At 41.9% G+C, this 20,576-nt stretch overlaps 2 protein-coding genes across 2 annotated transcripts; one reads left to right on the plus strand and one right to left on the minus strand.

The window, feature by feature from the left end:
• The first annotated feature begins 12,542 nt into the window (after positions 1 to 12,542).
• LOC141590244 (uncharacterized) lies at positions 12,543 to 14,106 on the plus strand. Its single transcript, XM_074410848.1, has 4 exons — positions 12,543 to 12,767; positions 12,831 to 12,996; positions 13,071 to 13,227; positions 13,584 to 14,106. The coding sequence occupies exons 1-4, from the start codon at positions 12,543 to 12,545 to the stop codon at positions 14,104 to 14,106; spliced, it is 1,071 nt and encodes a 356-aa protein (XP_074266949.1).
• Positions 14,107 to 15,008: 902 nt separating this feature from the next.
• LOC141590245 (uncharacterized) lies at positions 15,009 to 15,542 on the minus strand. Its single transcript, XM_074410849.1, has one exon. It carries the CDS (start codon positions 15,540 to 15,542, stop codon positions 15,009 to 15,011), a length of 534 nt encoding a protein of 177 aa, XP_074266950.1.
• Positions 15,543 to 20,576: the final 5,034 nt, after the last annotated feature.

Genomic DNA, 20,576 nt, shown 5'->3' on the forward strand with positions numbered 1-20,576 from the left:
AGCAAGCAAGTTCTTCATCCTAATCGCATTATTAGCAATACCCGGAGTTTGAAAGGTCAGTTCTTAGCGTTGATTATACCGTTGAGTTCCTTGCGTCGAGGGTAAGATCTATGTACCCTTTTCATTGTCTTTCCTTTAATTTGGTTAAACCCTAATTTAGAGATTTGGGGGTTTATGTGTAGTATGTGATTTGGTAGCCTTTATGTGTTGTATGATAGGATGAGGGTTCATAGAGGAAGCTTTTTGATTCAAAAGAAGAGAGACCGTCGATTGTGTGCTTACGGTAGGATTTCCTACTCGTATTAGTCCCATAATGGGATATTGGTTGATGTATTGTGTTTGGTTGTTTGATATAGTAATTGTATTGTGATTGTGGTTGTGATCGTTGTTGATGGTTCGCGAGGCGTGGCCTCTACCGAGTGGGGTCACTTGCGGGAGTGGCTTCACGCCCTAGTTTCGCCTTCGTGGAACCCGCCACGGAAGGGATGTGCACATTAATGGACAGGGTTATCGCTCACTATGTGGAGCGGGGATTTGGTGGGTACGGTTGCGGTCCCCCCGGGCGTGGTAATGGGTTCAGTGGACGAGTCGGTGATTGAGATGATTGGATTTGGCGTGATTGTGTGTGTGTGAGTTAAGTCGTCTGTTTATCTTATTGTTGGTATATATTGAATTGTGTGATTAGTACTGACCCGGTGTTGTTTTGTAAACTGCGGTGATCCATTCGGGGATGGTGAGCAGATATTGAGCAGGTATTGAGATGAGTACTTGGGATAGTTTGGGATTGCCACGACATGATGATAGGAGTCTTCCGCCGTAGCTTATTAGTTATTTACATTTCGATTAGAAACAATCGGTTTGAGAACATGTATCGTACTTTTGGTTTGGTTTTGAGAATTGTAACTCTTCGCTAAGTATTTATAATTAAACGTTGTTTCTTCATTGTTATTTGATTATCATTGCCTCGGGTAACCGAGATGGTAATGTCTTTATACCTGAGTGGTCCTGGTAAGGCACTTGGAGTATGGGGGTGTTACAAATGGTATCAGAGAAACGATCCTAAAACCTGTAACCAATGAACCTAATGAACATAGGGAGTCAATTAAAATGAACCCGGGGTAAAGGTTGTAGGAGCTGATGCAAAGGCTTGGGAGACGTTCTAAAGTCGCGAACTTGCCCTACAATTTTGAACCGGTCACATGGGGTAGTGTCTGTCAAGTTGTATGTGTTGTTTGGTTAACTTGTGAGTGAATGTGATGAAGTGTGTGTGATTGTTGGGTGTTGAAGTAGAAAGTTGAGAATGTGAAAGAAAAGTGATGATATATGGAAACTTGTTGATGGAATGATAACATGTTGGATGTTTTACAATGTGGCGTTTAATAACATGATGAAATGATCTCGTAGATCGTATGAAAAGATGCGTAGCATGTTTAGTTATGATATAATATGTGGTTTTATAAAGTTTAGCATGTTAGCATATGATATAGCATGCGGGTAGCGTTTCTGAATTGGCATGACTCGATCGAGTGGGACTGACTTGATCGGGTGGGTTTTTGATGATTTTGAGTCCAGAATCGTGTTTTTGGGTACTCGATCGAGTAACTAGGGGTACTCGATCGAGTAGGTGGTCACTCGACCGAGTAGCCTAGCTACTCGGTCGAGTATGTAAGAGATCAGAAGGTCTGTTTGGGGTCTGATGTTTGGGTACTCGATCGAGTATGTTGGGCACTCGATCGAGTAGCCCGTTACTCGATCGAGTGTGTGTGGGAACTCGATCAAGTAGGTTCTGGGCAGCGTGTTTTCATGTTTTGAGGTTTAGTACGTGTGTTTATGTCTACCCTTTCTTATATATAGTTTCAAGATGCCGCCCAAGAAGACTGTTTTGTACGCGAGAGCTGAGCTTAAGAACATAGATGACATCGTTAAGATGTTGGAGCATCAGGATGCTCTCACTGAGGCTTTAAAGACTGTGGGGAAGGATAAGGATAAGGATAAGGAGAAGGAGGTTGATCATTCTAAAATCAGCCTCTATATCGCGAGGTTTAACCCGAAAGAGTACAAGGGAGTTGGGGAGCCTAACCTTCTTGATAGTTGGCTGAGAGAGATGGAGAACATATTAGATTTGGTTCACTGTTCTGATGAGATGAGAGTGGAACAGGCTGCGTTCTATCTGAGGGAGGCAGCTGGCAAGTGGTGGGATACAGTGAAAGTGAGTGCTAAGGAGATATATACAAACCAAGGGTTACCTGCTATACCTTGGGAGGAGTTTCGTAGGGCTGTGAGGAAGGAGTTTGTACCGGAACATGTGAGGAGTAAGTTGAGGGAAGAGTTTGACAGTTTTAAGATGACCGCTGAGATGTCTGTGGCCGAGTACTACAGGCAATTCAATGAGAAGTCTAGGTATGCTGAGGATATGGGTTTGAGTGAGGAGAACCTAGCGTTGAGGTTTGAGAGGGGGTTGACCCCTAAGATTATGGATAAGTTACCCGTGGGAGTCCTTACTGATGTTAAGGAAGCTTATGAGAGGGCTGGGAGAGCTGAGAGGTTGGTGGAGATGGCTCAGGAGAGGTTAGGTGGTGAGAAGAGGAAGTCTGAGAGCGAGGGTGGTGGCCAATCTAATCACAAGAAAGGCAACCACAATCAGTCTAAGGGATTTTCTTCTGGGTCAGGGTTCAGTGCTGGGGATTCCTTTGGGCGCGGCCGTGGAAGTGTTAGTAGTAGTTGGGGAGTGACCTGCTATAGCTGTGGTGGTGTAGGCCACAAGAGACATGAGTGCACAAGTGCACCAGGATCTTTCCAGAGACCTGCGCGAGCTTCGCGAGCAATAGACCGGCCTGGATCATGGCCAAACCGGGAAGTCGAGTTACAGAGTGGAGGCAACCGCAACGGCGGTAATTCTTATCCGAAACCACCAACGAACAACAACAACAATCAAGGGTCGGGTGCTAAGCCGACCACATCAGCCAAGATCTTGTCCCAGGGAGGTGGGCGGAAGACCGATGGCAAGTTATTCATGATGGAGAAGAAAGCGGTGAGGAAGATGCGCACGTTATCACCGTAGTACTTTTCTTGTAAATGGTATTCCTACCTTTGTTTTGTTTGATTCGGGGGGCTTCTCGGTCGTTTGTGTCTTCGAGTCATGTTAAACAGTTGGGTTTGAGGGTATATGAGTCTGTTAGTGAGCGAGTTTTTATACCTTCGGGTGAGTCTGTATCATGTGGGAGATTGTTTAGAGATGTATCTATGATAGTTGGGCAAGTTGATCTACCTGTAGACTTGCTAGAGTTTCCTTTTGACGGTTTTGAGATGATAGTCGGGATGGATTGGTTAGGAAAGTATAAAGCTAAGATAGACTGTCATCAAAAGAAAGTGTCTTTAAGAGGTCCTAAGGGTGTTAGTGTGTCTTATCGTGGGTTTCTAGTCAAACCCAAAGTTAAGTTGATTGCAGCAGTCACCTTGAAGTCTTATCTGAGGAAGGGATGTCCTTTGATCTTGTGCCATGTGAGAGATGACCGGATAGAGAGTCCGACGGTTGATGCGATACGGTGGTGGGGAGTTTGCCGATGTTTTTCCGACGAGATTCCGGGGTTGCCACCAAAGAGGGAGATAGATTTCACCGTTGAGTTGAAACCAGGGACGGGGCCAATCTCTAAGGCACCGCACCGTATGGGTCCTAAGGAGATGGAGGAGCTTAGGAAGCAGTTGGATGATTTGATAGAGAAGGGATACATTAGACCAAGTGTATCGCCGTGGGGAGCACCAGTTCTTTTCGTGAAGAAGAAAGATGGGAGTTTGAGGTTATGCATAGATTACAGGAGTCGAACCGAGTGACGATAAAGAACAAGTATCCTTTGCCAAGGATAGATGACCTGTTTGATCGGTTGAGTGGTGCATCGGTCTTTTCCAAGATTGATTTGAGGTCGGGTACCATCGGTGAAGATTAGAGAGGTGGACATACCAAAGACAGCTTTCACGTCGAGGTATGGCCATTATGAGTATGTGGTGATGCCGTTTGGGTTGTCTAATGCACCGGCAGTGTTTATGGATTTGATGAATAGAATCTTCAGACAGTTCTTGGACCAGTTTGTAGTGGTATTTATCGATGACATCTTAGTCTACTCTAAGACTAAGGAGGAGCATGAGGAGCATCTGAGGATCGTATTGCAAACTTTGAGGGATCATGAGTTGTATGCTAAGTTATCCAAGTGTGAGTTCTGGTTAGAGAAAGTTGCTTTTCTGGGGCATGTGATCTCTAAAGATGGGGTAGCTGTGGATCCGGCGAAGATAGAAGCAGTGACAAAGTGGGAAGCACCAAAGAATGTTGCCGAGGTTAGGAGTTTCTTGGGTTTAGCTGGATACTACAGACGGTTCGTGAAGGATTTCTCCAAGATAGCTAGACCTATGACAGCGTTGATGAGGAAAGAGAACAGGTTTCGTTGGGATGAGAGTTGTGAGACGGCGTTCCAAACATTAAAGGAGCGTTTGACCACAGCTCCTGTCTTAGCATTGCCTGAAGGGACCGAGAACTTTGAGGTTTATACGGATGCCTCGAAGAATGGGTTGGGATGTGTGTTGATGCAGAATGGTAAAGTGATTGCCTATGCTTCTAGGCAATTGAAGCCTTATGAGGAGAACTACCCTACTTATGATCTGGAGTTGGGGGCTGTGGTGTTTGCTCTCAAGATTTGGAGACATTACCTTTATGGAGCAATCTTTAAGGTATTTTCTGATCACAAGAGTCTCAAGTACATCTTAACTCAGAAGGAGTTGAACATGAGACAGAGGAGGTGGATGGAGTTGATTGGCGACTATGACATGGAAATCATCTACCATGAAGGGAAGGCCAATGTTGTAGCTGATGCTTTGAGTAGGAAGAGTGTACATTCTCTGTGTACAGCTCTATCTTTGATGAGGCTGAGAGATGAGGTAGCGAGCTTTGGGATACATATGATGCAGAAAGGAGATGCCATGGGTGATATGACAAAGACAGCTTGAGTTTTATGATGATATTCGAGGTAAAGGGCGTTGGACCCTAAGATAGTGGAGTGGAGAGTGGAGTAGAGAAAGGGACAAAGTGTCCGGTTTTCTATTCATACGAGATGGTAGTTTGAGGCTTGATGGTAGGTGGTGTGTTCCTAATGATGAGGAGTTGAAAAAGACTATCATGACAGAGGCACATTGCACACCATATTCAGTACATCCGGGTGGTGACAAGCTATATAAGGATTTGAAGAAAACGTTTTGGTGGCCTGGGATGAAGAAAGAGACAGCTGAGTTTGTGTCCCGTTGTTTAACATGCCAGAGAGTTAAAGGGGAACAGCGACGACCACAAGGTAAGATTCAGTCTTTAGAGGTACCTGAGTGGAAGTGGGAATCCATTTCCATGGATTTCATTGTGGGTTTGCTAAAGAGTCAACAAGGTAACAACATGATTTGGGTAATAGTGGATCGACTGACCAAGTCAGCTCACTTTGTTCCAATGAAAGATACATGGACTAAGGCACAACTGGCTATGGCCTATCGAAAGAACATGCTTAAGTTACATGGAGTCCCTAAGGACATAGTGTCTGACAGAGATGCGAGGTTTATATCGAGGTTTTGGAAGGAGTTGCAGGAATCGTTGGGAACAACTTTGAAGATGAGTACAGCATTTCATCCTGCGACAGACGGGCAGACTGAGAGAACAATCAAGACTCTTGAGGATATGTTGCGAGCTTGTGTGATGGATTTTGGTGATAGCTGGGAGCAGAGGTTGGACTTGATAGAATTTTCTTACAACAACAGCTATCACACTAGTAATTGTATGGCACCGTTTGAGGCTTTGTATGGGAGAAGATGTAGGAGTCCAATCTGTTGGGACGATAGTGCTGAGGCAGTGGTTTTAGAACCAGAGATGGTGCATGAGATGGTGGAACAGATTAAGATGATCAGGGAACGGATGAGAGCAGCTCAGGATCGACAAAAGAGTTATGCAGATCTACATCGCCGGGATTAAGAGTTTCAGGTTGGAGATAAGGTTCTTCTGAAAGTGTCTTTTATGCGTGGGGTTATGAGATTTGGGAAGAAAGGCAAGCTAAGTCAGAAGTTTATAGGGCCGTATGAGATCTTAGAGCGGGTTAGGGAAGTTGCATATCATCTGGCTTTACCAGCTGCATTAGAGAGAGTGCATAATGTGTTTCATGTATCGCAGCTGCGGAAGTATGTGAGTGACCTGTCACATGTGTTAGAGGCCGAGAACTTAGAGCTAGATGAGTCCTTATCATATCTTGAGGTGCCTAAACAGATTCTAGACCGAAAGGTTAGAAAGACTAGGAATGGTGAGACAGTTCTGCTCAAGATCCTTTGGTCTAACCACGAGACCGAGGAAGCTACATGGGAGCCAGAGGAGGCTATGAAAGAGCGTTACCCTTTCCTTTTTGATCAGGTATGTATGGTTACGGGGACGTAACCTTCTTTCTTTTAAGGGGGTAGGAGATGATCGCGAACGCAGTTTTAAGAGTTTTATACCCCTTTTATATGTTGTGTCGGGATGTTTGTCGGGATGAGTTGGGTTAGTAACATGTTTTATGTTGAATTTTGTTTGATTTTTGAGTCGGGAATGTTATGGGAGTACCTTTGTTTAGTAGTGGTTTGAACTTCGGGGACGAAGTTCCTTTTAAGGAGGGAAGACTGTAATACTCCGTATTTATAAGTCTTGGGGTACTCTATCGAGTAGGCCTTACTCTGTCGAGTAAGGGTAAGTTGCGTTTTAGAAAAGTTTCGACTGTTGGGTACTCGATCGAGTAGTGGGGCACTCGATCGAGTAAGGGGTACTCGATCGAGTACCTCGGGTACTCGATCGAGTAGCTTAGGTTTCTGGGAGTTTTCTCGGGTTTTGTTAATTATGCGATTAAGGTATATAAGCTTTGTTCTCATTATTCTAAATCACTTTTGCAAAACCTAAATTACTGTTTAAGAGAGAAAGCAAGCAAGTTCTTCATCCTAATCGCATTATTAGCAATACCCGGAGTTTGAAAGGTCAGTTCTTAGCGTTGATTATACCGTTGAGTTCCTTGCGTCGAGGGTAAGATCTATGTACCCTTTTCATTGTCTTTCCTTTAATTTGGTTAAACCCTAATTTAGAGATTTGGGGGTTTATGTGTAGTATGTGATTTGGTAGCCTTTATGTGTTGTATGATAGGATGAGGGTTCATAGAGGAAGCTTTTTGATTCAGCAGTAGAGACCGTCTGATTGTGTGCTTACCAGGTAGGAATTCTTACTCAGTATTAGTCCCATAATCGGATATTGGTTGATGTATTGTGTTTGGTTGTTTGATATAGTAATTGTATTGTGATTGTGGTTGTGATCGTTGTTGATGGTTCGCGAGGCGTGGCCTCGGCTGAGTGGGGTCACTTGCGGGAGTGGCTTCACGCCCTAGTTTCGCTTTCTCGTGGAACCCGCCGAAGGGATGTGCACATTAATGGACAGGTTATCGCTCACTATGTGGAGCGGGGATTTGGTGGGTACGGCCGCGGTCCCCCATCTGGCAGTGGTGGTCCGGTGGACGTCGGTGATTGAGATGATTGGATTTGGCGTGATTGTGTGTGTGTGTGGTTAAGTCATCTGTTTATCTTATTGTTGGTATATATTGAATTGTGTGATTAGTATCGACCCGGTGTTGTTTTGTAAACTGCGGTGATCCATTCGGGGATGGTGAGCAGATATTGAGCAGGTATTGAGATGAGTACTCTTTGGGATTCTTTGGGATTGCCACGACATGATGATAGGAGTCTTCCGCTGTAGCTTATTAGTTATTTACATTTCATTAGAACAATCGGTTTGAGAACATGTATCGTACTTTTGGTTTGGTTTTGAGAATTGTAACTCTTCGCTAAGTATTTATAATTAAACGTTGTTTCTTCATTGTTATTTGATTATCATTGCCTCGGGTAACCGAGATGGTAATGTCTTCATACCTGAGTGGTCCTGGTAAGGCACTTGTAGTATGGGGGTGTTACAGCTTTAGCTAGATTAAAGTTGTGTCATAAGATGTTGGAGTATCTTTCCAACAACTAAATGACAAAGCTATAAAACTCAAGCATCCCTCTTATTTGGACGGTACAGTTGTGCTATTATGGTCCATTTTTGTCTTATAATATTTGTCCCACAAATGCTTATAAGTCTTATATTTAATTTTCTTACATAATTAAATATTAATTTAATCATACAACAATTATATGACAAATTAATAAACATATATTCACTAAACTTATTGAGTAATATTTTACCATTATATCAACATATAATGGGTCCCATAATTACTAGTTAGTTAAATTTACAACCTCTTGTAAATGTAAATAACTAATTACCTCTACCTCGAAATATTTATAAAACCTCAACATAATTTAGTGAATTAACATATTAATCCACTAAATAGGATCTTATTTAATCACATTACAATAAGATACATATTTCCTCTCATAAATATAAATTTTTCATATTTAAGGAATTAATCAACTTGTAGCGACATACAATTAATTAACTTTACTGATAAGAGCATCATCCTTTAGGTGTGACCTTAAGGGATCAACTGACCACCACCGTCCCACGACAGTAACGTCAAACTCTTGCAAGCCAATCGTTACCGATTAATGTTGATCAGTTGACTATATAAATGAATCATCCCTTATGTATTCTTATTATGAGATTTAACTATCATATTTAAATCATGTGATCGCACTATTGTTGAGGACACATTTTCCAACACGTTCTTGCTGGTGAAGCAAGGCATGTAACTACTGGCCCCACACTCAGTGGGGATATCCCTGAGGGATCCCTTCTCCGGCCGGGCAAGGCCAAGGTGAGAAGCAAACTGGTCCATAGACAAGAGAAAAGTGGTGTTCATGAGACGAAACTGTACGCTCTTAGCTGCCGCATCATAGGCAAAAGACCTCATGAACTTCAAGGTCAAGAAAGAGTAGGAATGCTTCCTAAGTCCATACAAACCAGTCAAACCCAAGGTCTCAAAGATATGCCTCACATCCGTCTCTACCTTAAGGTCCTCTAAGATTGTGGTGTCGATACATCGGGGTGGTTTCATGCGACGTTTCTGTAACTCAACAAAAGCCTCTCTTTGCTTAAAGTTAGCAAAGACAACGGTAGGATACTCGGGAACCGGTGGAACAGTGGGTCCCTGACTCCCCTCCTCAACTTCGGGCTCAGAAGCCCTTCCCCTCTTACTCTGACGGGTGGCAGTTGCAGGTCTTGGCATATGTTTCAACATACATTTAGGCACACAAACGGACACTTACTTGAAGGAAATAAACTTTTCAAGTACACTTATGGAGGAAGAAACAACAATGTAAACTAGCTTTCATCAAAACAACCAACAATTTTCTAAACATGCTACCCCCCCCCCCCCCCCAACTCATAAAAGTCGGTCTTATAGTTTTTAAAATATGGAAATTGTAACATCAATTGGCAAATTGGGGTATTAATCCCTTCAAAATGGTTTCACAAAAAGGTAATCATCATAAAGATTTGGGGCGAATTCAGTTTGGGGTACTTTTAAGACGGAGTTTTAAGACAAAATTTTGGGTAAAAATAGTCAAAATCAACACCAAATATGGTACCCACAACATACATTACTCAATTTCCCTTCTTCCATACTCAAAAGACAAACAAAAATTCAATTTGTAACCCACACCCTAGAAATTTCGGTCAATACATGTTCTCATATAGGTTTGATTTTCCTACTTCTAGCATCAATAATCAACAAACTAGAGCAATTTTACCAAATTACAACAATTATAAACAAAAATACATGAGTACAAATCAAATTTTTCAGAAAATCTAACACTTTTATATGGTTCTAATCGATTAAAAACAAAGAAAAAAAATTAGCATTCTTACCTTGAATGATTAGCAAATGAATAGAACGAATTAGCAAGAAGAAAACAAAGAAATCAAGCACAATTTCACCAAGGTGTTGAGAGAAAAAGGATGATGATAGAAAATTAGGGTTTAGAGTATGAAGAAATAAGAGAAGAAAGAGGTTGGGAAAGTATAAGAATTCCGCGTTAGTCCGGGTACTATAGCACTTACTCGATCGAGTAAGTTGGGTACTCGATCGAGTGGCCTCTACTCGATCGAGTTGGAGCGACTCGGTCAAGTTTTCGCTGGCAGTTCCAACGTTTTTGATCTAATAATCCAACAACTAGATCGAGTAAGGTCTACTCGGTCGTGTAGGCACTCATACTCGGTCGAGTAAAGTTAGGAACAAGGTCAGAAGTTACGAGTTCGGTTAACGATTCCTGCAAAACAACAACTCGTGTCGATTCCAAAGTATATTTGGAACTCATCATTGATTATTTTATCCAACTACGATACATTAATACTAACTCAAATGTAACACAACTATGTCATCTGAACATTACACATATCATTCCATTCTATATCGAACATTATGCAAGACAATCCAACTATGACATCAATTCATACATATATACAACCAACACGTCATTCTACACTTACTTATGTGTATGCAAATTTAGTCATTCGACATGTGATTACACTACACCAAGCATCCATTTGGCAACATAATTACCACTTACTACACAAGTTTGTTCAAGGTTTCAAACATGTCACAACAATTCGTCAACCAGATATCGAACATGACTATGCCATGTCACAAAGGTACACTACAACATTCATCCAAACACTACTTACCAACTTATACTGATTAGAACGCATATAAGGACTCACCACTCATAATCACCATGACATTATCCAATACTCGTATGCGACTCCTAGCACATTTACCATCTTTATCACATCTACATACACACTTCCAACTATTCATAGCCCTTCGCGGTTCATCATTACTATTTGTACACACTTAGACATTATCATAGACTTCATCACAGCTATTTCTAATCTATTTATCATACACATCTATGCACACAATTCCCGACTCGATATCCCCATACTCGGTGGCTGGCTTAAGCATATTGGGGCTATGATTTTGAAATGAGGGCGCCTTCTCACCCAAAATCAAGCATCTGCCGGGGCTCCCAACATACATACACCAAGTTTATTTTATTAGACTCACTACGTTCATTGGGCTCATTAGTTACAGGTTCCAAAATCGTCGTTCTGATACCACTTTGTAACACCCCCATCTACCAAGGAGCCTTAAAAAGACCTTCCCCAGCAGATAAGGACGTTACCATCTCGTTTTCCCGAGGACATTAATAATCAAATGCCGATAAAAGAACAGTTATATTAAATTACAAGTGATATAAACCAAAATTAAAGGTACAACTCGTGACAACTATCAACTATGTGAAACTATTTCTGCCATGACTCGTGGTAGACTCGTCCCTCCAAGCACCCAGCTATGGTCCTGACATCAACTTGCTAAGAACGAATGCTCACCATAGTGGATCACGGCAGACACAACACAAGAAGACAACACAACAACACCACACAAGGTCAGTAACCGCAGGAACAAAACAAAGGCAGACACAACAAACACAGTAACACACATACACCACCTCCACCAATCACCCACACACCTCTGACTGCCCGAAGGTACAGTCCTGCCAGATTACCAATCGCAACCAGTAATCCACACTGCCAGTGGGGGACCGCAGCCGTTCCCACCTAAGCCCCGCTCATCCAATCCGAGCGATAACCCATGTTCCTTAATGTGCACATCCCCTTCTGTGGCAGGTTCCACAGAAGGCGAATCAAGGGCGTGAAGCCACTCCCGCAAGTGACTCCACTCAGTCGAAGACGCACCTCGAGAACTAAGGATAAACAATCGCAACCAACCACATTATACAACAACAATGGTCAGCAACAATCAATCTACACCACCAACAACTACACTAAACCAATCATACAACACAATCAACACTATAGATAACCAACAGTACTGAGTAGGAAAACCTACCTTTAGCAAACCGCAGCGATTCTGCGCACGACCACAAGACAACAAGCAATCACCATAACCACCTATAACAACCAGCATAACCATTTATTACTACTACCATAAACACAACTGAAACCAAGAGAGACAATGATGATGATGATGACAACATACCTATACATAGCATTCCGGCGACAAGACCACTACCTGATGCAAGTATCCCATCCCCATGGTGTATCCCCTCTCAAACGCTCCAACAAGATGAATCAAGGTGAAGGAGGAAGGATATGACGGCATCTAGGTTTAGGAGGAAAGGTGGAGAAATGATTTGGGTTTCACGATAACACGATTTATAATTCCCCGCTGAACTCACGTTACTCGATCGAGTAAACGAATTACTCGATCGAGTGGCCTCTACTCGATCGAGTGACTAAGCTACTCGATCGAGTAGCCTCCGCTAGATCGAGTAACCAAAACTTCAAAGGGTTATAACGTCACAAGGTTAGCTCGTAAGGTTTTCGAAGGTCTAGACAAGTGCCTAAGGTTAGTCAACGACGGTCAACGGGTCTCTAATAGGACGGATATTACATTATAAGGCAAGAGAAGGAGGCTGGTTTGCTTTATAAGGCTATGGATAAAGCTAGGAATGAATTCCTAGCTCAAAAGGCCAAAACCCTGTGGTTAGAGGAGGGAGATGCTAATACCCATTACTTCCATACTGCAATCAAAAGCAGAAGGATCCAAAACAAGGTGTTATCTATACTGGATAGTGATGGGAAGAAGTGTGTTGAGGGGGGAGATATTGAAAGAGCCTTCTTAGACTACTATAAGGGATTGCTGGGGACTAATAAAGAGGTGAGGAAGGTGCACTATCCTACTGTTCAATGAGAGAAGGTGCTTAATGATATACATAGGCAGAGGTTGATGCAAATTGTGACAGATGAGGAAATAAAGGCAGCTTTATTTTCTATTCCTGCAAACAAATCTCCTGGACCAAACGGTTACTCAAGCCAGTTTTTTCGAGACTCATTTGAGATCATTGGGTCAGATGTTTGCCAGGCAGTGAAAGAGATATTTGTGAATGGTAGGTTGCTTAGGAAACTCAATTCAATAATTTTGACTCTAATACCTAAGAATCTAGACTTGAATCTGTGACAGACTTTAGGCCAATCATCTACAACAGAGTGGCTGATATTCTCCCAAGCATTATCAGTGCTAATCAGAGTGCGTTTATAAAGGGTAGAGAGATTGTCGATAACATATTGATATGTCAAGATCTAGTACGCATATACAATAGGAAGGCTTGTTCACCAAGGTGTTTAATGAAAGTAGACTTAAGAAAAGGCCTATAACTCAATATAATGGCCATTCATTGAGCATATGCTAAGAGCTCTTGGTTTTCCAGACAAATTGGTTAGTTTGATTATAGTCTGCATTTCTACTCCTACCTTTACTTTATCTCTTAATGGGAATATTTGGTTACTTTGAGGGGAAGAGGGGCATAAGACAGGGGGACCCTATGTCTCCTCTAATTTTTGTTGTGTGTATGGAATATTTTTCTCGTAATTTGGATGTGGTTGTAGATAAAAAGGAGTTCAGATTCCACCCTCTATGCAAACAACTTAGACTTTGTCATATGTGCTTCGCAGATGATTTATTGTTGTTTTGTAGGGGTGATGGGAAGTCTGTGAAGACTATCTTGAGAGCTTTTATTACTTTCTCAGTTGCTTCAGGTCTTGAGCTGAATAGGGACAAGTCTGAATTTTATTGTAATGGGCTACAAGAGGTTACCTTGCAGATGATCCTCGGAATGTCTTGGTTTAGATTGGGCAACTTTACCTTTAAGTATCTTGGGATTCCTATATCCTACAAACGGATAGCTATTAGGGATTGCTCTAAGCTGGTGGAGAGGATGGTGGAAAAGATAAGTGGGTGGGGGTCCAGGAAGTTAAGTTATGCTGGGAGACTTGTTCTTGTCAAGTTTGTCTTGTCACAGGTTCACTCTTATTGGGCTAGGATCTTCATCATACCAAAGGTTATTATCAAGAGGATTGAGAGCATTTGTCATAATTATTTATGGGAAGGGATTGATAAATATCATAAAGTGCCTTCAGTTTCATGGGAAAAAGTTTGTAGGGAGAAGAGGAAAGGAGGTCTTGGTGTTACAAACAGTTGGTTTGGAACACAGCATTGATAGGAAAATATACATGGTGGGTGGCCTGTAAGGAGGACCATCTGTGGATTCGCTGGGTCAACCATGTCTATATAAAGCATCAAGACTGGTTTGAGTATCAACCTTCTATTAACACTAGCTGGACGTGGAGACAAATCTGCAAAGTGAAGGAAAAGATGAAGGCATGCTATGAGGCTGGTAAATGGGGGGTAGACTGTGCTAAGTATAGACCAGAAGATGGGTATAAATGGTTTATGGGTGATCAGGAGAAGGTGGGATGGTATCATGTCATCTGGAACAAAATAACAAGTCCAAAATACTCATTTATATCCTGGTTTTATGCATTAGGCATGTTGCTAAGGACAGACTGCAGAGGTTTGGGGTTGCTACTACTGGCGAATGTGAGCTATGTGGTGATGTCCCTGAGACATCTGATCATCTATTTTTTGGATGTGTTTATAGCCAGAGGTGTTTAGCTGTGTTTAATGACTGGTTAGATTGTTTAATACCAGTACAGGACTGCATTCAATAGTGCTGCAAATTAAGATGCAGATCTCTTCTTAAGGAGCAGCTGGTGTAAACGGTGGTGATGGTCTTAATCTATCAGATCTGGATGGTGAGGAACAAATGTCGTGTGGATCAAGTAGTAGTGCACCCAAATATGATACTAAAGCAGGTGCAGCATCAAGTCCAGATGAGGGCTCGAATGAAACTAGGGTTTATCCCACATAGGATAGATTCTGAATGGTGTAAGCGTATTAGTTGAATGTCATAATGGTTTCCCAAAATGTATAGGCAAAATGGTGTCAGCACAATGATATTGTAATAGGGTGAATGTCGTAAAGATTGGTGCTGTAATATGGTGAATGATGTACTTCAATGATTATCATTAATGCAATTTAACATTACACCGAAAAAAAAGTTCAAATGGCATCTACATTCTTCAATATAGGTGATCCAGCTATGTAGTTCTTGAGCCGTTGCCCATTAACTTTGAAAACTTGATCTCCATCGGTCACTTCCACCGAGCCATAGGGAAAGTCTCGGACTATGGTGAAAGGACCCGACCACTTCGACTTTAGCTTACCCGAGAAGAGCTTAAATCTTGAATTAAAGAGGAGGACCAAGTCTCCAGCCTTGAACTCTCTCCTTATAATGGCTTTATCATGAAATCGTGTTGTCCTCTCCTTGTACAATCTAGAGCTCTCATAAGCCTCTAGTCTAAATTCTTCAAGTTCATTAAGGTCAAGAAGTCGCTTCTCCCCCGCACTCTTCAAGTCGAAATTAAGAAGCCGGATAGCCCAATGCGCCTTGTGTTCCATTTCCACCGCCAAATGACATGGCTTCCCATATACCAATCGGAATGGTGAAGTTCCTATCGGTGTTTTGAAAGTGGTTCGGTATGCCCATAATGCATCGTTAAGCTTGATGGCCCAATCTTTCCTTGACCGACTCATGATCTTCTAGAGAATAACTTTGATCTTACGATTGGAGATTTCGGCTTGACTGTTAGCTTGTGGGTGATAGGCAAGGCTCCGCCTATGTTGCACTCCATGTCTCCTTAGAAGGGCATCCAAAGTTCGCTCCCAGAAATGGGTTCCTCGGTCACTAATCAAAATTCTTGGCACTCCAAATCTAGGAAATATGATGGTCTCCATGAGCTTGGTCACTGATTTCACCCCACAAGTTTTGGTAGGTATTGCTTCAACCCACTTACTAACATAGTCGACCGCAACAAGTATATATTCATTTCCATGGGTGAAGGGAAATGCAGCTTGATAGTTAATTCCCCACACATCAAATAAATCCACTTTAAGAACATAATTCATAGGCATTTCATGCCTCCTTGACATGTTCCCACTCCTTTGCCATTTGTCACATCCCTTCACATAACTTGCCACATCATGAAACAAGGTGGGCCAATAAAACCCGCATTGAAGTACCCTTGCGGCGGTTTTTCTTGAACTTCCGTGCCTACCACTTAGCATATTGTGGCAATGAGATATGATTTGATTCACCTCCTCATTTTAAATACATCACCTAATAATCCCATACGCACATGATTTATAGAGGCATGGTTCCTCCCAAAAGTATTGTTTGACATCATGAAAGAACCTCTTCCTTTATTTTACGGGAATCATAATCATGTGGATGATCCCCGAAACCAAGTAGTTAACGAAATCCGCATACCAAGGAGCATTCACTATAGCAAGTGCAAACAAATGGTCATCCGGCAAGTAATCATCAATAGGTAGCCATCCTTCAAATTCCCATTCAATAACCTAGATAGATGATCGGCTACAACATTCTCCACACCTTTCTTATCTCTTATCTCAATATCAAACTCTTGTAGCAATAGTATCCACCAAATCAAGGGGGGTTTTGATTCCTTTTTTTATTAGCAAATGCCTCAATGCCGCATCATCGGTATGCACTATTACCTTAGAGCCCACCAAATAAGAACGGAACTTGTTCATAGCATAAATGACCGCTAGAAGCTCCTTTTCGGTCGTGGTGTAATTTGCTTGAGCTTCATCCAAAGTCTTGCTTGCATAATATATGGCATGATGTTTGTCATTCTTCTTTTATCTAAGCACCGCTCTCACCGCAACATCGCTAGCATTACGCATCAAATCAAATGGTTCTCCTCAAGTAGAGGGTTGTATGATTGGAGCGGAGATAAGAGCTTTCTTCAACCTATTAAAGGCAACAAGACATTCATTAGTGAATTAAAATGGTAAATCTTTACCAAGCAAGTGAGTTAATGGACGGGCAATCAAAGAAAAATCCTTAATAAACCGTTGGTAAAAATCGGCATGCCAAAGAAAACTCCTAATGCCTTTAACATTAGTGGGAGGGGGCAAGGTTTTGATGACTTCAACTTTAGCTTGGTCAACTTCTATACCCTTACTAGACACAACATGTCCCAAAACCACCCCGGAGGTCACTATAAAATGACACTTCTCCCAATTTAGAACCAAGTGACACTCTTGGCATTTAGTCAAGACTTTCTCCAAATTCGTCAAGTAATTTTCAAAAGATTTCCCACCCACCGAGAAATCATCCATAAATACTTTAATTTCATTCTCAACGAAGTCGGAGAAGATTGACATCATGCAACGTTGGAAGGTCGAAGGTGCATTACATAATCCAAACGGCATTCTTCTATAGGCATATGTGCCGAAAGGACATGTGAAGGTGGTCTTTTCTTAGTCACTTGGTTGGATAGAGATTTGGGGAAATCCCAAGTATCCATCTAAGAAATAAAAGAAGTCATGTTGAGCCAAACGCTCCAACATCTGGTCCAAGATAGATAATTCCGGCATCAAGTAGTTTGAGAACTTTTTTTCTCACAACTTCCTTCATGTTAGGATTAAGGCGGCATTGGGGATCAATAGAAGATGAGCCCTCATCCTCTAAGTAAATCCGGTGGGTGCAAAAGGAAGGGTTAACACCCTTAATATCATCAATTGTGTACCCAATGACATTTCGAAATTTTCTCACAACAACAAGCAACTTTTCAAGTTCAATGTCATTGAGTGCACTATTGACAATGATGGGGTAAGTCTCATTAGGGCTAAGAAAAACATGTCTAAGAGTAGAGGGAAGAGGTTTTAATTCCACTTTAGGAGGCATAGATCTCTCCTCAATGTTACCGTCCTTACTTAAGCTCTCAAATTCCTTGTTTGGATATTCTACAATTGTTGAATCCATAGCCAAAGCATATTCCCGGTGCTCCTTGCAGTCCTTCACTTTACCCTCAAGAAATCCTTGTAACCCCTTGTCCTCTTCAAATCATTTCATGTCAACCCATTCTTCTACCATATCAATCATGTAGCATGATTTTGCTTCCAAAGGCTCCTTCATAGCCTTGTTCAAAGAGAACTCTACCTTATCCTAACCAACTTGAAGAGATAGCTTCCCATTTTTCACATCAATTAAGGCACCCCCTATAGCAAGGCTAGGGCACCCTAATATGATGGGTATGTTTGAATCCTTGGGAATATCCATTGCATAAAAATCACATGTAATTTCAAGTTTGCCTACCTTGAGTGGGACATCTTCCACAAGGCCAATTGGATACCTCGCCGATCTATCCGCAAGTTGTAAGGAAACTCTAGTTGGTGAAAGATCAAAATCCTTCAATTTCTTGAAAATCTTGAGAGGCATGAGGCTAATGCTTGCCCCCAAATCACATAGAGCTCTTTCTATTTGAACTGTCCCAATGGTACAAGGTATAGTGAAACTCCCCGGATCTTCAAGCTTTTGAGGTAATTCATTTATTAGAATAGCACTACATTCTTTGAACAAATTCACCGTAGTTGAGGAATTCAAGGAACTTTTGTTGGCAATCATCTCCTTCAATAACTTCCCATATTTGGAATTTCCTTGATAGCATCAATGAAAGGCATTGTCATGCTCATTCCTTTCATCATATGCATGAACTTCCCAAATTTTTGCTCAAGTTTTGATATAGCCAATCTTTCGGGAAAAGGAATTGGTGGCACATATGTTCTCACGACTTGTTGCTTGGGTTCTTCAACAATCTTGGTAGGTTCATCAACTACCATGGGAGTTTCCGCAACAACCTCTACAATATCATCTTCAACCACTTTCGGTGGTTCAACCACAACTTCCGGTTTACTACTCTTTCTTCTCTTTATGAACACCCGGTCTTCCAACTCCTTACCACTTCTCAAATGTAAAGAATTAGTGGTCTTTGGGTTTTCCTCGGTTTTACCCGAAAACCTACCATTTGAGGCTTGCAATTGACTCATTTGAGAAGCCAATTGAGAGATTTGATTATCCGTCATTCGTTAAGAAGCTTGCATTTGAGTCCTTAGTTGGTTGATAGAAGACGTGGTCTCCTCTTGTTTTTGGTTAGAGTGAGCAATGAATTAGGTTTGAGTATTCATCATTTGCTCCATCATGAGCTCCATATTAGATTTAGGTTGAGTAAATTTTTAGAATGGTTGTTGAGGGGCTTGTTGGAAGGGTTGTTGTGTAGGTTGGTTGAGTGGTTGAAACTGTAACACCCCCTCATATACAAAGGTACCTTATCAAGGACTACCCTAGCATGAAAGACTATTACCATCTCGGTTGCCCGAGGTTAGTATATCAAAGTTAACAATCCAAAACACATTTATTAAAGTGCAACTGAGTTTAACGATTACATGTTTCCAAAAACCAAACCAAGTACAACTGTGAAATGTCTAACAACTACAAAGAATGCAAACTAAGTCACTTGACGGCGGAATCTAGACTCGAGTGATGACTCCCCATAACCGTCCCGTGGCTAAAGAACTGCATCACCTATCACAATCTGCTCACCATCCCCGAATGGATCACCACAGATTTTATAAAACAACAACGGGGTCAGTTACTGAATAATCAAAGTAAGACAAGTACAAAAGGCAACTAGCTGATCATCATCCTCCTCTGGTCTCCCGATCTCAAACAGTAACCGACTACACACCAAAGTGCGTAGCCCTGCCAGATTACCCATCGCAACAGGTAATCCTCGCCGCTTATGGGGGACCGCAACCAATCCTCACCTAAGCCCCGCTCATCAACAAGCGATATCCCTGTCCCTTAATGTGCACATCCCCTCCCGTGGCGGACTCCACGGAGGGCGAACTAGGGTGTGAAGCCACTCCCGCAAGTGACTCCACCACAATCATCACAACACCAACACTATCACCACACCAACACTACAACAATGATCAGCAGACAAACAATCGTATGCAAAACAACATAATCTTAAATCAATTAAACAGGAACTGAGTAGGGAAACCCTACCTTATCACAACTGCAAGAGACACAAGCAAGGCAATCTAGAACAGCTCCTCTACGAACTCCCTACCTAACACAATCACATAAACAACAATCACCATATGCAAAACTCCTTTTTTTCCCAATTCATAATTCAAGCCAAACCCTAAAAGATTAATCAAAGAATTAGGGGAAAACAAGGACTTACCGACGATAGAATAAAAGATGAAGGAACTTCCTAACAATCACACACACTAGGGAGAGATTTGGAGAGGATTAGAGCGTCGTTGAGTGTTTAGGTTTTGTAAAAATGTAATTAGAAACTGATTAACATCATCTCCAAATCAAACCGCGGAAATAACACCCGTCAGACCGGATACTCGGTCGAGTATAGAGTATACTCGGCCGAGTACCCTCTACTCGGTCGAGTATTCCACATACTCGACCGAGTAGTCCTGGGCAGTAGCCATTCCAGGATACACGACACCCCTTACTCGACCAAGTAGGCCATATTCGGCCGAGTACGGGCTTAGGAAATCCGTAGTATTATACTCTTCTCTCCTTAAAAATAACTTCGTCCTCGAAGTTCACACTATACACATAAAACCAGACCGACACAACCCACGAAACTCCCACCATATAAGACAAAACACCCAACAAGACACCCAAAACTAGCTAAACTAACACAAAACATCACTAACCCGACTCAAACTAACTCA

Source organism: Silene latifolia, chromosome 7 (genome assembly GCF_048544455.1).
Source record: "Silene latifolia isolate original U9 population chromosome 7, ASM4854445v1, whole genome shotgun sequence".
In the NCBI taxonomy this organism is placed as follows: Eukaryota; Viridiplantae; Streptophyta; class Magnoliopsida; order Caryophyllales; family Caryophyllaceae; genus Silene; species Silene latifolia.